The following is a 20,772-nucleotide window of genomic DNA, read 5'->3' as shown; positions in this document are numbered from 1 at the left end:
CCTGGATGACTGGAATTTATGTCCCTCCCGTGTGCATTGACCTTTTCCCTTTTTCCTTCCACGTCGTGTCTTCTCACCTCGATCCCATTCTTCTTTCAAACCTCTCCTTTCATTATTACAGCCATAATTATTACTCCACTTTACAATACTGTGTCCATTAAGCGATTATACTATTGTGTTTCTCCCTTGCAGGGGGGTTGGGGGATAATTTATGATGCACGCTGGCATGTTTGTCTTTAATCACTGTGAAAGTAATAGCAGTCATGTGCAGGCAGACTCACAATGAGGTGCTGAGGCACTTCATGTGTAGGAAACTTCACACAAACACAGGAAGCTCAGTGTTTCTCAGAGGGCAGGAGTCTGAGCCGCGGCGCTGCAGGGGCTGATGGGTCGCACAGATTAACTGGGGCCAAAGAACCTGCAGTTCCTATGGCTCATTGTTGCCCAGGCTGTCCATAGAAAGACATAGACGGAAAGATCTGCAGTGTCTGCTGCTGCAAAATCAAGCAGTATGTAGGATTCTGTGTGGCGTTGGTGTCCCATTCCTGCATAATAAACATTGAAGTGCAAAAATGAAACAAAGAAGTGTTTTAGTGAACACAAGTGAATCTAAATCAATCTACATAGGAAGAAAAACAGAGGTGAAACGTCAGCCACGGTGAAATATCACAGCTATAAAAAAAAAACTTTGTGAATGAATCATCAAGAACAACAGAGTGGATGTCATTTACTGTTTTAGAAAAAACTGATTTTTCATGCTAACTTTAGAGAAAAGCACTGTTAATATGATTGATGATTCGTTTTGGAACCTGCTGCTTTGTCAACAACAGTCACTATAGGGAGATGAAGAATGAATCTTGTGCAATTTAATGATGAATCTATTCACCTGTTAATGAAGAAAGTGAAGCATTGTGCAGATTTCAAGACCAACAGAGACATCTAGTGGTGAACACACGTTATGTCATCCTCTCATCAGCTTTACTTACATATTTTAGTTTGAGGAATCTAAAGAAAATTCAGAGAACGAAATTATGATGAGATCAGTATAAATTATTTAACATGTTCCACTATCCTACTTATTAATATGATCAATTATGGTTCGAGAGATGGAATGCAGTTAATTTCACAATAAGGGTGTGAAAAAGTGAAACAATGTGTCAAGTGTTATTTACAGTCACAATTAGAGGACTGCAACTGTGTCCCACTATATGGCATCACACTTGACTGTCCTCCCACACATGCATGATCAAAGATGGTTCACACAAACACTGTCAAAAAAGGGATTTTGAGTGGTTGTCATCAGAGTTATTCCATCCATTTCAGACTAACTCCAGTCACTTGGGACCTGACAGGTGAAATAATCATAACTTAAAATCCTTCCAGTCAGGCAGAGTTGCAACATCTAAACTGACAGAAGCCCAGAAAAGCGTCCAGTCAGCAGGTTTATCTCATGTGAAGTTGGTGAGCTGCAGTTTTCCCCCAGTCAGGCTCAGTTATTGTGACAGCTCTGACCCACACACGCTTCTGAATCTATAATAAATGCAATTTGAACAACACTGGGGGAAAAAATACATATTGAACAAACTCAATGAAAACTGAATAATATTGAGTCATTGTTAACACAAATCAGCTCTGGCCCTCACCTGCAGACTTGCTTCTATCACCTCATAAGTAAAGGAAAAATAAAGTTATGTCCTTAAATTGTTTTGTACTCATCTAGATTACTGTTATTGGCTCTTCTTCTTAACCAAACTGTTGTTTCAAATGGAGCTTTGAGTGAAATGACTGCAGTAGCTCTTTGATTGTTTCTGTCCTGTTTGCCAGAGAATTTCGAGACTTTACAAAGTACACAATGGACGAGATACATTTCAGTTTTAATTCAGTGACAGAAACAATCCAGACCTGTTAGATGATCTGATGAAGCTCTGTTTGCTTTTCCTAAACACAAGAAAGCAGCGTTTAGTTTCTATGCACCACAGATTTGGAGTCTATAGAGTTTGCTTCCCCTCTCTCTATAGGCGCTTTTAAAGCTGTACACTTATATCTGCCTCATTTGCATCTGCATCATCATTTTGTTGTCTTATTCTAACTGTATGTTGTAGTAGCTTTGGGTGGTGTTTTTATACTTTACATGAATCTTTTATGTGTTTTCGATCCTTGTAAAGCTCTATGTAGTGTTCCATACAAAAACCTTTACCTTCCCCTTTGCTTAAACCCTTTGCCTTAGCTGCTGTTGTGATCTGACAAGTGATCTTTAATGTAAGAATAGGAAAGATTAATATCATTAGGTGGAAGTTTTCTTGAATGTTTTAAGCTTAAATGACCAAAATGGAACAAAGTTGGGGGACGGGGCGAACTCAATGATAAGAAACAAACAAGTTGCTTACATTGTCCCATTTGCAGCAATATAATAACAATAATATTGCTGCATGTTGTGACGGCTACCAAAAACCACTAGGTGGCACCTCTAATGAGGTTATTACCAAAAACAGCCCCAGAGGTCTACGTCAAACAGACAGATGGCGCAGTCGCCGCAGAGATGCTGACTTGCATCGCACAGACAAAGATCTATTCCTCCAAACAGACACACAGCCAGGCCTCATTCTGTCAGCACCCATTGATCACCCTGCATGTAAACACACCGTGTCCAGAGTGGGGAGGGGGTGGAGGGGGGGCACAGTGTGGATCATGCGGTTGTTTATGAATGCAGAAGCACATCTCCAACTTCACCGATTGAATTAGGCGTGACTTTTGCTGCAGAAAAGCCAGAAAATGTTGCTGATCGCGGTTAGCAACACACATATCGCGCTGGTGTTTATTCTAAAGTTGATGTGATTTTGGTCTCGATCCTGTCCGGGGAGCCAGAGGAGCAGGCAGGAAAGGAAAAAAACACACATGTATTCCTGAGAGCCCATTGGTCCAAATTTTCCCTGTGCAGCTACAATGCTGCACACACGTGACCTCCCTGTTTTTAGCCAGTTTAACGCATGTACTTAACAGACAGGCCAGCGCCGCTCACCGACACAAGCGCCAACAGCACCGCATCCATGTCACCAAGGTGAGGTCGCTGCTGCTGCTGCTGCGGGGACTCGGATCGGCCGGACGCGGGACCATGGCGGCTGCCACGAGCAGCAACACATCCACAGCCACGCTGCAGATCAAGCACTCCAGCATCGAGCATACGCGGAAACGCATAGACCCGAGGAGGAGGCAAGCGGCGCTGTCTTTCCTCAGTAACATTTCTCTAGATGGACGCCCGGTGCAGGACGACGGAGACAATCAGAATGAAGAGAGCAACTTGGCGGAGAGCAGGACTAGACCGAGCCTGGTTTCCCCGGAGCGCTCAGCGGCCAGCGGGGCTGCCGCCGCCGCCGCTGCCGCCTCCTCCGCCGCCTCTTCTGCCGCCACCGCCGCTGCCGCTGCAGGGGCCACCACGGCCGCACAGGCGCTCGCTATTGCAAACCAGGCTCTCCTCTCCAGCGGCAGGGCGGCGGGTGTTGGGACGGGTCCCGCCGCTGCACAAGCGGGCGCGGACCCGGATGGTGATGCGTTCGCGCCCCCCGCGTTCAGCTCGCCTTTCTCCGCGGTTCCTGCCGCGACTAGAGGGAGGTTGCAGACCTACACTCAGGGAATCCTACCTGCGTCCTACTCCCGCCAGTCCTCCCAGAACTACAGCTTAGAGGGCGGACAGATCGCCAACTCAGCCATAGAGCTGCAGAGATCCAGGTAACTGTGCACCACACAACACTGCCTCCCGTCACTGATCAGTAAAGCAGCAATGTAATAACGTTGTTAGAGTCCAAGCTCGTTTGCAGGATCAGATTGAACCTTGATCTGATCATAGCAAACCCTGGATTGATTGATCCCCCTCAGCAAGAGCTCCTGTGACTGTGACTCTGACACCTGGGACTCATCTGACAAGGTTTCATTTGTTTGCATAGGAAACACAGGCCCAGTAATGTTGTTGAGAAGTAATCAGTGCCAATATGATCTGATAAAACACAACATTAATAATAATAATCTGCAACTGCTGGCTGTCATTCGCTCTCCACAGTAGTAGGTGTGATGGTGATAGTTTATTATACTGGAAGGTGTTTCTAATGTATTGTGCACCCCCCATTCAAGGAAAGGGGGGGAGCCAAATACTGTAAACATCCGGTGTAGCATAATGCAGTGATATAAATATGAGCAGATTTAATGCCAGTATCAATAGAAACATTGAATTTATGTGAGTATTATAAACTCAACAGAGGTTTGAAGGCCATTGAATGCATCAAACCGTGCAAGGATGCATGGATGAACTCTTCAGACCCTTTTGGATACGGCTTACTTGCAATACTTTGAGAAACAATCTTTCTTCTATTATCTGTACACAACACAGACACAAACAAAGATGCAGAATGTGAAACCTTTGCATATTTGCTGTGCAGATGGTTTTTGCATTCTGACTCATTGGTTAGTGAAAGGACAGATACATATGATCACAGGTCCAGCAGCTGTGGAGCTCTAACCCAGTTTCCCCTCAGAGGCGACTCAGCAAACACACCTCATCAGTTTCAGACGCACGCACACGCACTCACGCACACACGTGCACATGCAGAACATGCTTGCTTGCTTGCTTGCTTGCTTGCTTAGTAGGCGTCACATTATTTTTAGTGAATGTTTGTCCATAACACACCTGTTTAACCTCTTTGGTTGTAAACATGCTGTAACTCAACACTCCCATGTGACTACAGACAACACAGGCACGCGTGCTCTTTTATTTGTCTTCCCTCTCTTCACGTTTGAAGGAGAGTTTGGAGGACGTTGTCTCACAGCAGGACAGCTGTCAAAACCAGTCGTCTCCTTGGTCTCTCGCTGTCAGAATCTGCTGTCGGATCGTCTCCATTCCAAGCACTTCTCTCTTCACAGATCCTCTCCTTCCCGCGGCGCCTCCTGTGCAGGAGTTCACAGGAAGTCTTGATTCATGATAAAAAAACACTTTTAAAGCGTCTAGTTCCCCTTCCTGGCTACATGGAAATGGCTTCCAACGTCTTTATAATCTATGGAGTGTTTTTATTGCTGAAAGAGGAACATTAGTGGAGTTACGTAACATTCAAGACACCATGACAACAATAACAGAAACGAGAAACCTAATGTGAACATAATGTGGTTTAAAAAGCATTTATTCTATTAATTGTGCGTGACTAAAATAGACTATTAGACATTTAGTTTCCACCACATTTGGTTTCCAGTCAGCTGCTCTGTTTAGACACAGTATGAAGTTGTCAAACAGTGTGTCCTGCTTTCAGAATGTGGTTGGAGGACATCCACGCAAACACAGTTCTGATTTTGAGTGGTAACCTGTTGATGGAGCGCAGCCATATTCCACCGGCACGCAGACAGACGAGTGTTCTGCACAGTGCCTGGTTTGTTTTCTGAGGGCAGCTGGTGGAAACGTGTCCAGAGGGCTCTGGCTGGGAAAGGCAGGATGCCCAGGCTCTCTGAGAAGCTGCCTGGCTCTTTGCTCTGTGTTTTCTGTCCTCCACTTCCTCTCCCAGGGGCATCGGAGACACACTCTCCCCTCAGACTTTTGGCCTTCAGTCCTGCTCCCATTCAGGAAGTTGCAGAAGCTCTGATGTGCTGCCAGAACAGACTTTCTAAGGCCAAAACTGCTCCAGCCCATATCCTCGTCTCAGTCTAATGCAAGAAAATGATGGACGGTTTCACATGCAGCTTTCGGCGTGAATCAGCACGCCAAGCCGAAGCTGAGTTTTGAATATTTAACACTTTGTACCATTTGTACCTTGAGAGCATACGGCGTTAAACAATCTTCATTTCATCCTTTCCATAGAAAACGTCCCGTCACATCCTCCTCTTAGCTGGATTTCCTTCATCACAAGGCACCGCTAATGCTTTTACTGTATTTAACAAGCTTCTTTTTAGCATGAGCCAGCAGAAGCTGTGGCTGGAAAAGCCGAGGAAGCACAAGCAGTGATAATGTTCCCGTGCAGCTCTGCGCGATGGGGTCACATACTTTTGGTTATGAGGTTGCTTGTTGTTCCCTGTAGTCATAGTTGGCATAATTACAAGATTATATAAGAATGTTTCATTTTCCTGTCCTGGTTCTCTCTGTGCCTGAGCTGTCAACGGATGTTCTAAAAAGCTCACTGCATGTGAAAGGTCTGTAATCAGAACCAGACCAGCAGTTGCAGTTGCCCTACTGCAAAGATAAGACGTAGCATGTGGGGTCAGTGGGGCTGTTATGCCAGTTTGAAATGGAACCATGGGTTCCATTTCCACACTGTAACTCCCTCTGTTACTCATTCAAAGATTGCATCATCTTCCCACAGTCAACATTCTATTTCATTTCCCCCAAACCTACACAAATACCAGTTTTATTTTTTAAACCCTAGCCAGTAATACCACATCTGTATAGGTAAACAAAGGTCTTAACTGGTCTGATTGAATCTGCATCTGTAGATTCTTTGTTTTCACACAGCGACTCTCTCTAACAAAATAGTGGATTATGTCCTGTGGCAAGCAGCCAAAAAGGGACGTGTGTGTCTGTGTCTGTGCGCGTGAGAAACTATTTTATCTCCACATCTGAATAGACTTGAGTTCATGGCATGGCGGTGTTGGACTCGGGACATTTTCATCAGAAGGCTTGGGGTCGAGTCTTGCTGTCACTTCTTAACCACCGAGTTACGCCGGTGATTCTTTGAAGCTTCTGACCCGAGCTTGTTAATGTCAAACGGGATAGAAAGTGACTGTTCAAACCTTCTAAGCTGGCAGCCTCGTGTGTGTGTGTGTGTGTGTGTGTGTGTGAGTGAGTGTGTGTGCGGAGTGAATGAGTGGCCCGGCCCGTGTTATTGTTTCCATGGATTTACTGTGCGATGGCTTTGGAAAACATCTTTTTGCATTAAAAACACGTCCGAGCCGGATCTAACGTCCAATCAAAAGCGCACTCGCATCCCCGCACGCAGTGGAAACATGACCTCCTGCCAGACGGTGTGTTTGAAGGGTCACTGCGTTGTTGGAAGCGGTGATGGAGAAACGCCGAGACATTTAATCCTGCCAGAGATTTTACCTGGAAAAGGAACAAAACGTCAAATGAATACATGAGGCAGATTGCTATGACAGGGTTATTTATAGTGAGATGGAGAATAATCCTCCTTTTGCAGACGTCTGATATATATTCAGAATTAAAGATTACTTTTTAAATGGATGAAAGGATGTAGCGCAAGATTATGATGCTTGTTGCTTCTCACCCAAACGTGGTAAATTCTTTACATTTGGTGTAAAATGTAATCTTGTTTGAACTTGTCCAGCCTTGGCACAGGTATGCATGCGTTCCAATGAGGGCTCTTCCAGTTATCTTAGGTCTTGGAAGTAGCTTGAAAATAAAAGACAGACAAAAGCCTCAGTGTGTTTGAACTCTGGGGCGCATCATGATAGATTTATTTAACGGTGCCAAAAAGTAATTTTGCAATCAATATTCTATTACTTTGGGTTTATTACTCTTGCCTTCTGGGGCAGTTGTACATCCGTTGTACTATATATGATGTGTATATACAATTTATTCCTTTTGACAGCTCAAGATAAAGCTCGAAGCATCTTTTGATCTGTGTCTGGTCCTGTCCAAACATCCTGTTTCAGTCGAAATATGGAAGCAAGATGCCGCGGACGTGTTTTTCTTAAGATATAAATTGTTCTCTGTGTGAAAGTTTCATTTGGCGCGAAGTTGTTACGACGTCTGTGGGAGCCGGGGAAAGAAGCGATGGAGGCACGATCAAAGCCTCTCGTGTTGTAGATCCTCGTCTAAACAGCCAATCCATCTCCCGGCATTGTCACCGGAGTAGGAGGATGTAAGACGGAACATAAATCACATGATCCCACCCGTCTGACCTTCAAGGCAGAGGTCGACCCCTGCATTAAGACCCTTTCAACCCCGCAACCCGGCTGCAGTGGAGACTTTGCTCCCCGTCCCCTTCACTCCTTCAGCGTATTTATTGACTGTGTGTGGCCTTTGTGATGGCCTTAATGTTATTCTCTGCATGTTATGATCATTAGGCCTGTATTAAGCAGTGCACAGGGTGAGATGATGGTCCGGCCCTCCGTCTGGCTCCGCATGTAAACACTCATCTCAGCCCATCTCCCCTGCTCAGCCCATCTTGTGTTGCTTTAAACCACGGGAGACTCTGGAGGACGCAGTCATCTTTTGTTAATCTGTGCGAATGCTCTGTCGTTCATTAACCAGCCGCTCTGAACGCACGGCCGCTGCCAGCAGCAGAGTCGCTGGCTGCGGAGAGGCGTGCCGGGTTAAGTGTCATCAGATCAGTCTCCACTCTGCAGGGACGGAGCATTTTACAGATGAAATTGCAGCTTAGACCCAGAGTGCGTCGGGGGGGTTTGGCCGTTTGTCCTTTTTTAATGTGTTAATTTGCACTGCTTTTAAATGTGCCCACTTGTTATTACGACTAACGACTTGGATTATGTTGTCGTTGTGGTGCCAAACATGCAATTACAGTCCAATTTGGGAGCTCAGGCATACCTATCTTAACTATGACATGTGGGCTTGTTTATGAAACTGGCAGTCGATCACATACAAATGGCCCAGTGGAGTTCGCCTGTTTATTTGTGCGACTAAAGTGTGAAATAAAGGCCATCTGTGATCGAGTGTGTTACACTAAATGCTCCCACAGCCAGCTGCACGAGACTGAGGAGTGATCATTAACCACGCCTACACACCAGAGTGGATTGGCAGCAGTTATAACTCAAGAGTCATCTTTGTAAATAAACAACAGAGAGTTAATTCATCACAGCCTCTGTTTCCACCATCTGGAAACACAAGCTTTACTTATTACCAACAAACACTTCATCACTGGAAAATGAGTGATGGTGCAAATCTCCAGGTTGTGTAAGATCTCAATGTGTTACAAAAGTGCATTTAGTTTCATCTTAAGCTCCACATAAGATAAGATAAGACTTATTTAGGTCAGATCACATGCAATTCACAATGTTATCACACTTCATTTTTTATTTTTGTTGCACCCCTTCTTACATATCACACACACACAAACACATGCATTACAGGGCAGCCATTCTACGGCGCCCCTGGAGCAGTTGGGGGTTCTGTGCCTTGCCCTCGGGCACCTCGGCAGTGCCTTGGAGGCAAACTTGCAACTCTCCATACGGGGACTCGAACCAGTGACCCTCCGGTTCCCCGCTGAGTCCCCTATGGACTGAGCTACTGCCGCCTAGAGATACACAATCGTGGTCATACAACACAGCAGCAACAGCAACACACTATCTTCTCCTGCACTTTTTAAACATTGTTGTGATTTCTCCTGATTCACTGTCCTGTGTGTCTTTGCAATAGTAGAAACACTTTGCCTCTGTGTGTCTTCCCAGACGAAGACTCATCTCTCAGCGCTCTTCGCTCGAAACACTTGAGGACATTGAGGAGAATGCTCCTCTACGCAGGTACACTGCACATCAGGGACTTGGTAATAGGGCTGTCACGATGAATCAATTCTAATCGACTATTCAATTAAGAAAATAATCGATTAATATTTAATGTAATCGATTATTCGGCAAAGAGACAAAAGCAAAGATGACACTGAACAGCTGCACAACAACAGAACATAACTGAGCAGAAACATCAAAGTTGTATTGCAAACTTGAAGAAAGACAGAAACTCTTCTTCCTTTTGGCAACTTTTTCTCAACCCGGTCCCTTAATGTTTGACGCAATTGTGAATTTCTGCAGTACCAGATCAGTGTTTGAAGGGACCCTGGTGGTCTGACCATGAGTGATCACATCCTCTTGTACTGTAGGGGTTTATTTTGATCACATCCTTCGCGTTTACTTCTCTAATATGATCTTATCTGTTCAGCTGTTTACATTTGAAACATTTTGTACCGCTCATTTATTGTTCATTTATTTGGATTGGCAGGGTTTACTGCAAAGTTTCTGCGCTTGTTTCCAAAACTTTGTATCTGCTACATGTTAAATATTTGTTTAATCTGACAGTGGGGATCATTCAGTGTAATAGTTTCAGTGTCAGAGAAATGTAAATTCAAATACTGGATGTCAGGATGAATGCAGAAGAAGTCATTTCTGGAATCCACATATAAGACAGAGAAGCAATCAATTTCTTTTTGAATTCTTTCATTGAAAGTGATTGATTTTCCAGTGACAGCCCTACTTGCTAACTTCTTTGCCTGCTGCTGTTATTCTGTGACGGACACGGTTTCTACTTTTCAATGATGTCGCTGATGTTCTTGCGTTTGCTTTACATTTTAGATGCCGAACCCTATCGGGTTCACCCAGACCAAAGAGCTTCAAGAAGGTCCACTTCATAAAGAACATGAGGCAACACGATATGCGGAATGGAAGGTATGAAAGCAAACAGCACCATCCTTCAGTCAATACAGGTCCTCAGTGGATGATGGCAGGCTGCCCCAGACAATGAACTGCAGTTTGGATGTCTCTCACATTACAAGCCACATCCCAGGCAAGCAGGCCGGGCCTATCGGCGCACGTCTAAACCTTTATTCATAAAACAGGGTTGCCGATTCATTGAGAGGCGATGTGTTCAATGGGAATCCTGCTTTAACATCAAATCTTCTTATATTCTAATCCAATCTATGTCTGATCCAAGTCACACATTTGAAATCACGTCACGAAATGTCTCACACTGCTTAAAATATAATCACACATCTCGTCTCAGTTCACACAAAGATGCATGTGATTTGCATAAATCCCTCACTTCAGACTGATGATGTCACCTCATTGGTGTTAAACCTGCTTTTTTCTTTACAGGTGTGCAGAAAGGTATTAAAGGAAACAATGCTGCTTGTTTCAGCTCAGGAGGATTGTTAGTGTTTCTCAGTCACTTTTTTGTGTCTGGGTGTTTTGTGATGAATCCAGGTTCGGTACTTTTACTTTCAGCATCTTCTCTGTTTGAAGAAGAGGAGTCTGGCCTGTGTGTGTAATGCAGCACAGTAAAGCCAAACTGTTTATTCAGGAGTTGCAGCTTTTGCCAGACGAGTGTTTAAGTTGTGAGCATTGAAGTAAGAGTTTAGTATTGCTGAGCAAAGGTCAGACTACACGATTTTATCTCAAGTCGCAGACGTGTCGTGATAGACTTTAATAGTGGTTGTTAAGTCTTTACAAGTCCAAGTCCACCAACGCAAAGGAGCCGGGGAGAGAGTGTGAGAGGAGGAATCTTCTCCACATTCTGACCTTCTGCCTCTTTTTTGCTTAATTTTTCTTGCACAACATAACACACACACAGTACTTGAACACGAAGTAGGTCCCCCTTATTTGGAGCCACATGGGCCAAATCTCAGTTACTTCTTGTGTGGGGTTCTGCAACTTATCAACAATTCCAGTCATCTGCACCCAGGTGATGTATGTTGTGTGTGTGACATAAGATTAGAGGAAATACTAAAAGTCTAAAATAAATACTGGGGGGCAATTTGGGGGAATTTCTGAAGTCGTGTAGTCTGAACTTGGCTTTAGGCTCACTTAGATTCAGGCCTTCTGCTGACATTTGGTCACTGGAAAATATCTCTGAATACACAGAGGATGTGTGTCAATACGAGCACGAGGCATTCTGGGTATTTCAAAAATAGCAGTTTGTAAGTTATTTTTGAAATGTAGATCTTGGAACAAAAAAAAAAAAAGCCTCATAATTGCTCCGGAAACCTCTTGTGCTACTGTAACAGAAGCCGACGCAGCCAGGACACAAACGCATCACACAGGTTTCACTTTATCCTCTTCATTCTAATGATTTTACTGCTCACAGACTCCAACTTCAACTGCAGTATGGATCCTTTTTTCAAATAGATATTGATTAGCATGTTTGCTATTTTTTGTTTTTATAGGATAGTCCTTATCAGTGGCAGAAGATCCTTCTATAGTGTATTTTCTGTCCTGCCCTATCGAGATTGTAGCCAAACAGGGTATGTATCCTACAGCATGCCGAACTTCCTCTAGCCTGTCCTTCCCTTTTTCCCCTTTACCCCCCCCCTCCTCATCTCTTCTTCCCTTAGTATGGTAAATAATTATAACCGTTGGCTGAAATGGCCTGGAAAGGCTTAAAGGGGACATATTATCCTTTTTGTTGTTTTCCCCTCATGTTGCAATGTAATCTGTGTAGTAGGGACTAAGACACACTAATGCCCTTTACCTCCACACCTGGCTACACACCCATGAAGTACAATGGCCAGCGTTTGTGTTTCACTGGTTGCGGGTGATGCCAAGTCAGAACGGAGAGGGCTTGTTTTCACTCAGTGTGCACAGCAAGGCAAAGAGAGTAGAGTTGCATCATTGTTTTGTTTGTTTTTTTGCAACATTTAAGCATGACATTGTTTCAAAATAGATCCCCTCAATGAAAGTAAGAAAATGGATAATATGTCCCCTTTAATGTGGTGTAACTGCATCCTAGCTGAGACTGTAGCCTGCCGCTTATTGCTCATAACTTTTAATTTTTTTCTCCGTTTCGGCTGGTGGGGCTTTTTGACTCATCCCTTTTTTGTTCCAACCCATTTTTTTTTTGTCTGTCGCAACTGTTGCTGGCTTTGCTTTTTAAAGATTTGTTTTTTAGATGAACCTTGTGTTGGGGGTTTTCGCTCTGCTTAGTCTGAGCAGCTGCAGCATGTAAACTAAAACATTGAGTGGTGACTTTTCTGTTGTGCCCCGGTCTAATTATCCATGACGCTGGCCGACTTGGGTTCTCTGTTGTGTGTACACAGCCATGACAGTTTGTTATTCACAATTTTTGTTTATCCTGTTGACTGGGTTTAGAGATTGAATTTCTTGGCACGATAGTGAGAAAACAACTCTGGCTTATCAGAAGGACTTGCTCAGTGTAATGGGAACCCACGGCGGTTGCCAAACCATCCCACCAGAGTCCCACCTGGGTTGTGTGGCGTTGGCTCGGGGTTGTGATGCCCCTCAGTCACATGAAACGGTTTGTTTTGGAGGAAGTGAAAGAGAAAAGGGGGACAGATAACTACCAGAGAACACACTGGCTCAATCTGTTCGTGGAAACTCTAAAGCCAGCCAAACAGCCTGGGGTCAAAGGTTAACAACCCCCTCCCACCGGAGCTCTCCAATTCGTAGTTTGTCAGTTGAGCTTTGCGAGGCTCAGTTAAGAGTCGATTCTGCCTGAATTCTTTCCCGAACACAAAGTAGTCTGCAGCCGTTTTATCTCCTCAGCTTTTTTCTCTCGCTCTGTTTTGCCCCAATTTACTGTTTGGAGCAGCGTTTCAATTATACAGCTAATTAACTCAGGCCTCCAGAGCATTACGCCAGCAAACCCAGGGATCCTGAACAATGCTGAAGTTAAGACTTAGAATAGTTTTTAAAAAATGTTTGCATACAGAAATTCAAGAGACCAAGCAGCCTGTGTAACGAAGCAAAAGCAAAACGATCCAAATGAGTCCTGCAAGCCTGATAAACACAAACAACAACAACAACAACAACAACAACAAATCTCAGTTTCATGTTTGGTGTAAATATTAAAGTCTGTTTATTCTCTGGCTGTGTCAATGCAGCAATGTTTTGTCCAGCGTGTAGACGGGAGAACATAATAATGATAACAGTAATATGGGTATTGGAGCCGAAGCGATTGTTATTGTAACACATTGTCAATTCGACCTTACAGCGTTTGTGTGAAATGTGAAATAACCAGCAGGTGTGATTTCACAGGCTCTTCCTTGCCTAATTCAAGTCTTACATTCATTTCATTAAGCGAATAACGCGTTCCATCTCTCTTCAGTAGTTAAATGATCTCCTCAAAGACCAAACCATGTGAAATGACAAATGATTGAATTCAGTGATTCCCGTTCCTGCATGTTACTAAACAATTTCAGCTCCTCGTATCATTTCCTTTTGATTTCTCTCTATTCCCACCAGACAGAAGTATAACCTTGTTATTCTCTCAATTGCATCACAGTGAAGCTCCATTTTCCTTAGATTTCCCTCTTTTTATCTAATTTTCCCCGCTCCCTAAGACGTCCCCGTGTCTTTGCTCCGTCTGTCAGCGCTACGTCCCGATCAGCACCCGTCTGCCTGATAACAATGTTTTCATTATAGCAGATTGGCCACAAATGTCATCGAAACACACTGAGGGAGTCATGTGAGGGCCGTCTGTGTCATCATTTGTTCATGCCGGGGCTCAGTTTTGATTTGAAAAGCAGACAGTGTTACTTTAATGTCTCCTCAGAGAGCCAGCAAGGTGTCTTAAAAAATAAACATTAAGTTAGAAGAAGAAATAAATAGCACATTTGGTGAAAACAACCCAGCATCAAGGCCACAATTTCCCTGCTGTAAAGTGGAAACAAATGTGGCTGATGAATAAGTCATGAGTTGGGTTCAGTGTGTCATCCTGGTTTTCTTGTGGTTTTTGGATTGCAAAAGCTGAACCGCTTGGTATGAATCAGCCAGGATGTCAGACTGCTAATCAATAAATATGAATATAGTTAAGAATAATCCGTGTTTTGCTGTCTGGCTTGTTTTTGCTTTGCTTTGCATTTGATATTTTGGTTCCGTCCTCTCCGTAGAATCATTTAAATATTGAATTGTGGATCAATCAAACGTGGATTTTGCTGGCTCGTTCTCAGCAGCAGACGTTAAATATAGAGTTGATTATTTATTTATTAGGCTTTCTTTCCCCCCCGTTGTTTGCTCCACTGACACACTTACACTGCAGCCTTCTGTTCTCTGCTTCAGCAAAGCGCCGGACCGCCTGCAAATCTCCCACTCTAGCACGGCATTTCAGGTATTGGTGATACAGCAAACGGGCATCTGCCGGAATGAAACTGTGCTCCCGTTTCAATCTGTCTCCCGAGGGTGCACTTCATGTCTGATTGCGCTGAGACGCGCCCAAAGAGACAAGCAATTACAGAAACTAGTCCAGCCGATGAGCGCAGATCGATAGAGATCTGTGGTGGGAGATGAAGAGGTGAGCTATAACGGGACATGGAGGGGGGATGAAGGTCAGGGAAGGGGATGGGGCCGGCAGGGGGGGGAGTGGAGCCTGCAGGATGCTTTGTAGTGTGAAAGCTGTAAAGGTTCTCTGCCCAGCAGGGATGTAAAGCCGGAAGGAGTGCGTCAGCGGCACCCATCCGGCGGCGTCAGTGCCAAAGAGATGGTGATTGGGCTGGAGGGAGTGGAGCTGGGAGCCGATGGAAAGGTGAGAAACAGGGCCTTTCTTTCATTCTGTAGAATTTTCTGGAATCAGATATAAGATGGAGGAACTTTCTGCAGTCAATTATGTATGTTTGAATTCTTTAATAGAAAGTTTTAAATATATTATGGGCCTCACTGTTTAGAAATAGAGTCTGAGAGTGCAGGATTTGAACCCAGATCATGTCGAGACCAATTGAGTGAAAATGAGAAGCTGTTCATTCTGTCCTTCACATACTTTGCTATCATAAAGTTCAATAAGCCACGTCTGGAAAATCCCTTCACGGATTAATGTGCAACATGCAGCCAAATTGCTTAGAATACTGCATGGAACTGGTCCATTAATGTTCTCTTATGGCTCACTTGCTTGTGTTATTCTGCACCCTGAGGTCAAAATGGCCGTTAAGGGAATATCAAGGTCCAGCAGTAACATCTGTTTACTACGGGCCGATCTGAAATCTATTCTGTGTTTCCACCACAGACCGTCTCCTACACCCAGTTCCTGTATCCCACCAATGTGCTGGGTGGCCGGAGGAACACCATCGACTCCACCTCGTCCTTCTCTCAGTCCCGTAACGCCAGCCACCGCAGCCTGAGTTTGGGCCGAGCCAACAGCAACCAGAGCAGCTTGGACACGGGTGAGTCCAAAAGTTGTTTTTTTACAAACGCAAAAGCGGATTCAAAATGTCAAATTGTTCGATTAGGTTCTGGTGGATTGTAAAAATGAAATACTAACTTTTGGCTTAACCACTGTTGTTGTTCTTCGTCGTGACAGGGAATGATTTCGGGGACTTTCGCGAGTATGACCCTAATCTGCTGGACGACCCGCAGTGGCCTTGCGGAAAACACAAGAGAGTCCTCATCTTCCCCTCCTACATGGTGAGAAAGCGACGGAGAGAGGAGCATGCCGCCGCTCTCAATAACAGCGGCTGCACTGCGCTGTCCCCTGGAGAGTAGAATGGAAAGGTTGTTTCGGTCCAGGAATTGACTGGCTGAACTACTTCTTTTCCTCTTGACATGTTTTGTTGAAATAGAGTTATCTCACGGTTAGGATTTTTTTTTAATTTATCCAGCGGTTATTATTATCATTATTGACCGCCACGCTCGTTTCTTTCCCACCGCAATCGAGGACAGCAAACACACCGGAAACATTTGTCTACCTCAATAGTCTGGTATGAGAAATCCTCCTGGACCCCCCCCTCACCAGCCCCCAAAGTGTTTTTGCAAAAGCAGCCAGGAGGATCTGTCAGACCTTTCTAATCAGTAAGGTCACCGGGCCTCCCAGCTCCCACTGTGTTTGGCGCCCGGATGGATACACTTACTGTATCCTTGAGCAGCGGGCAGTAGCAATTAAACAGCCAGTCCACACATTGTTGTGTTTGTGCCTCAGCGCTTCATCATTTTCTCACTTTCCCGGAAGAGCTGATACCACTGGTCCGCCCCCTCCCTTACAGAGTTCATCTTCGTACCTTTGTTGCCCTTTCCACTGCTTCAGCGTTTGCAGGTCTGAAGACTTTGCCGCTGCCACATTCTTCCCTCGGGTCTGTTTTTGTTTCAGAGTCTGGCAGAATACACAACAAAGACCTGAAATGTTCAGTCAAGGCCGGGCTGTGTTTTTCTTCTCCTCTTCCTCCAATTGCAAAACCCAGCGTCTCTCAAACAATGGCTATTGTGTTTTACAAGGGGGATTGAAGCAGTCGCAGCGTCTCACTCTGCGGGGACGCAGGAGGATTCAAAGATCTGAGGCTCATCAGGACTTTCGATTTCTTCAAAGTGGAACACAATGGCTTTTTGGGCTCAGCATGCAATTTAGGGACATTTTTATGAATCATGCAGCACCCGTAGAACACAATCATTCCAATTGCTTACTTTAATCATAAACAGACCTTTCATTTGACAGCTTCTTATGGAGATACAGCTTCAAAAATCACATAGGTTTCACCATTATATGCATGTAACACGGTACTTATCCAAGAAGTACAATTATTTATGAGAAAATTGTAGACACATACTCAGAAATGTCAAATCATGCAATGTTCCACAATCAACAGACACAAACAGCACTGCACACTTGCTCGGTGGAAGCAAAACACAATGTCAGTCGTGTGGCAAGGCAGCGTGCCTCAGGTGTCAGGTGACACAGAGTTGCCGTGTGTGAAACTGGCTGTAGCGGTTTTGATTTGCTTCCATGTGAAGTCTGTGCTGTCCTGATTTGTGGCCATTTGTCAGGGCTACAAACAATCATAAGCATGACTTCACCTTCATGCTTCATGATTAGTTGCATGTCTGAAATGATGCACATACGTAATCATGCTCATCCTTATATATAGTCTCTTTGTTATTTTCATAAAAAATAGAAGTGCACTCATTAGAATCCATACAAGTGTGTGCAGAATTTGGAGGAAGACGTGAGACATGGCTTCTTTATTTCTGACAAGAAACAATCTAACTTTAAACAATCCTGCTTTCGTGGTCTATGGCAGATGTCAGAGAAAACAGAAAATAATGAGCTTCACTTGAGAAACCTCTCCATGGAAACACGATGCAGCCATTTAAAGCTCTTTTCAACCAACAGCCCAGTGTATCTTGTGCCTTCTGTGAATTTAAGCCACTCGGATAACAGCAGCACTCTGTGAGCCTCATTGTGACGCGGTGGAATCCAACACTGTTGTGCGAGGATCCAGTCACCTTGCACCATGATTGAAAGCAGCGGAGTTGAAAGTGTGGACCTTCTGACACCGTCTTTGGTTTTCCTTTTCAGACGACAGTCATCGAATATGTCAAACCATCCGACCTCAAGAAGGACATGAACGAAACCTTCAAGGAGAAGTTCCCCCACATCAGGCTGACGCTCAGCAAAATCCGGAGGTGCCTCCACGACTCAAATGTTTAAAGTTGTAATGTTTCTCTCATCAAAACTCATTTCTTCCCTCTTCGCCTTTCATTCTTTCTTTTCTCAGTTTGAAGCGGGAGATAAAGAAGCTCGCCCAGGACGAGTGCGGTTACGAGGAGCCGACGGTGGCGATGGCGTTCGTCTACTTCGAGAAGCTCGTTCTTCAAGGCAAACTCAATAAGCAGAATCGCAAACTCTGCGCCGGAGCCTGTGTCCTCCTGGCGGCCAAGATCGGAGGCGATCTCAAGAAACATGAGGTCAAGCTCCTGATAGATGTGAGTTTCCTGGCTTGATGCCTCAGTGATACTTTTGGTGAAAACCTTCATCTGACTTCTAGCAACAGGTCTGAATGCTGAAAATGTTGGATTTTGCTCACATTCTCTCCCTCAGTCTTGTCAACTACAAATATGTGCTGAATACATCTAACAGAAAATGACAATATAGCACGTTGAGAATTATTTACTATTTAAATTCTGATCCTAATGCGTTCTGCGAGCATTTATACAACAGTTGATCTTTGTATCCAGATAATATGTTCTCCTGTTGATGTGCAGAGTTCCCTGCTGTCCATGGCATCTTGAATTGCAGCATAATTAAAGTGGCTGGGCGTGGTCGTGACTCACTGTGAAATGGTTCCAGGGTGTGTGTGTGTGTGTGTGTGTGTGTGGGGGGGGGGGGGGGGGGGGGGGTGTGTGCTATTAAAAGCCTTCATGCACACAGAGCAGCAAAGCATTGAGCTGCTGTTTAATCTTAACTCCCATGTTTCCCTGCTAGAAACTGGAGGAGAGGTTCAGAGTGAACCGCAGGGAGCTGATAGCCTTCGAGTTCCCAGTTCTCGTGGCCCTGGAGTTCAACTTGCACCTGCCCGAACATGAGATCATGCCGCACTACAGACGCCTGCTGCAGACTTCCTAGCATTGGTGACCCATCAGGGGGAGGACCTCCAGGTTCTCCCTCCTGATCCCACGGTTTCCATCCTCCCACCTGGCTTGACAGATTCCAGGATCTGCTGGCTGCAATTCAACTACATCTCCGTCACTGCAGGTGGCGCTCCTCTTTCCTCCCCGAGACAGGAAACCAGCCAAAGTGACACACTTTTCTAAACTCACTTTTCATCATTGCTGTCTTACTCACAACACATTTTGCTGGATTTGTTAACGAAACAGTTCGATTGTCTGCAAACTGTTCTTTTCTGGTTTGCATGTTTCTCATCTCATCCTCTCTTTGTACATTTTAGACCTCTCTTGTTGATTGAGGGAGTTATAAAAGCTTTTTTGTTGTTTGAATCTGATGTTTTTTTTCAGCGAAAGCAACCACTGATTGTAACATTTTTTTTTTATCATCTTTTTATCATTAATCTACTTCTTGTAAACTTTGTATGATTGGTTGCTTCCTGACCTGCCTAAGATTTAAACAAAGCCTTTTTCCGCGGCTGGTTTTTGGCTGGACTGTTAATCCTTAGAGTGATTCATCTTTTACAAGTCGTCGTTATCGCCATCTTCAAGTGCACTTTTTGATAATTGCGAGATGTTGGGGCAATTTTTTTCTCCCAGACTTTTAATGAGCCTGAGAACTAAACTCTGGTACAAATAAGCTGTGTTCCTAAACACCACACAAGTCATTTGGAATGGACCCGACAGTTTGACTCATGGTTTCCTAACCACCATCCGCATGAGAAGTAATCAACCTAATTGTTTCTACGCAGCCATTTGCAGACTAAATGGGGTTTCCTATTTTCATTACAGCTGAAGTATTCCATTCATTTTCTACCTGTCAAATGCTTGCTACGGACTTGCTATGAAGACCAGACCCACTTTTATCAGTGTCCAATTTTCCTGTGCTCTATGTTAGAGTGTATTGCTGGCACATTTACAGTGCTGTACTGGGACGGGGGGAAGGTTCTGCAGAGTTGTTCACAGAGTGCAAAATGCCATCAACCAATGATCACCGTTTGGTTTTGTTAGAGCAGCAGGACAGCAGCAGGGTGCTCCAGTTTTTAAAAGGAAGTCGGTTTAAAGACCCTGTGTGTCAGTAATAATCCACCCTGCTGTAGTGTCCTTGAGCAACATGATGCTGCTCTGAAGCTGACCTGGCCTCTGACATAAATATAATTCCCCGTTAATAAGTATCACACCAATTAGTGTTAAATTGGAATTAAAGGTGTTGACCAATTTAAAAATAATAATGATAATATTCCAATCGTTGACTTGAAATGTTCCTAGGCTGGATGATGTCGTCTCTGTCAGTACTTCTGAGTACTGAGGGGCCACCAAATCAAACCAGGACCCTAGGCCTACTTGAAAACAGGTATTTAAACGCTGCTCACAGGTATTAATGACATTAAAACGATCACTTGACTAAACCAAATTGTAACGAGGAGGCATGGATTGTGCTGATTTAAAGTGAAAAATACTGAGCTGATGTTTGTTTGCGAGCCCAAAGATTTACGCTGCAGGATGCACACTTAATACCCTGTGAGGAGAAACTCATGGGCGCCACTTTTACCCGTGTGTGAACGTCTGTAAATAAAATGCTTTGCTTGTTGAATCAAAATGAAACCTTGGCATGTTGTTTTCTTCATTGTTGGCTTTATATCCAGTGAATAGGGTGATGGGGTGAAAATCTTTATATCTATTTTTAATGGATTTTTGGTGAATTGCTGAGCTGCAGAAACACAGTTTGTAGAAAGTTTGGCAGCA

General features: G+C 44.3%; 1 protein-coding gene across 2 annotated transcripts; it reads left to right on the top strand.

The window, feature by feature from the left end:
* Nucleotides 1-2,832: 2,832 nt before the first annotated feature.
* cables1 (Cdk5 and Abl enzyme substrate 1) lies at nucleotides 2,833-20,631 on the top strand. 2 transcript variants are annotated; one of them, XM_076144662.1, is made up of 10 exons: nucleotides 2,833-3,726; nucleotides 9,394-9,465; nucleotides 10,288-10,380; nucleotides 11,874-11,951; nucleotides 15,082-15,187; nucleotides 15,662-15,818; nucleotides 15,956-16,059; nucleotides 17,942-18,048; nucleotides 18,141-18,348; nucleotides 18,848-20,631. In XM_076144662.1, the coding sequence occupies exons 1-10, from the start codon at nucleotides 3,113-3,115 to the stop codon at nucleotides 18,986-18,988; spliced, it is 1,680 nt and encodes a 559-aa protein (XP_076000777.1). In that variant the 5' UTR covers nucleotides 2,833-3,112; the 3' UTR covers nucleotides 18,989-20,631. The 2 variants fall into 2 exon arrangements, with proteins under 2 accessions (XP_076000777.1, XP_076000778.1); XM_076144663.1 differs by lacking the exon at nucleotides 9,394-9,465 and having other exon boundaries at nucleotides 2,834-3,726.
* The last annotated feature ends 141 nt before the right edge of the window (nucleotides 20,632-20,772 follow it).

The sequence above is a fragment of the Genypterus blacodes genome, unplaced genomic scaffold (genome assembly GCF_046128005.1).
Source record: "Genypterus blacodes isolate CSIRO-AG114 ecotype Tasmania unplaced genomic scaffold, CSIRO-AGI_Gbla_v1 ptg000029l_1, whole genome shotgun sequence".
NCBI classification, from domain to species: Eukaryota; Metazoa; Chordata; class Actinopteri; order Ophidiiformes; family Ophidiidae; genus Genypterus; species Genypterus blacodes.
The sequence above is the reverse complement of the archived record's forward strand: the minus strand, read 5'-3'. Positions and strand labels throughout refer to the sequence as shown.

Excerpts from the sequence above, each read along its gene's own strand:
- cables1 (XM_076144662.1), top strand. The coding sequence starts at position 3,113 with ATGGCGGCTGCCACGAGCAGCAACACATCCACAGCCACGCTGCAGATC. Across the intron at positions 16,060-17,941 it reads TCATCTTCCCCTCCTACATG|ACGACAGTCATCGAATATGT; the intron begins GTGAGAAAGCGA and ends TTTCCTTTTCAG. Across the intron at positions 18,349-18,847 it reads AGGTCAAGCTCCTGATAGAT|AAACTGGAGGAGAGGTTCAG; the intron begins GTGAGTTTCCTG and ends TTTCCCTGCTAG.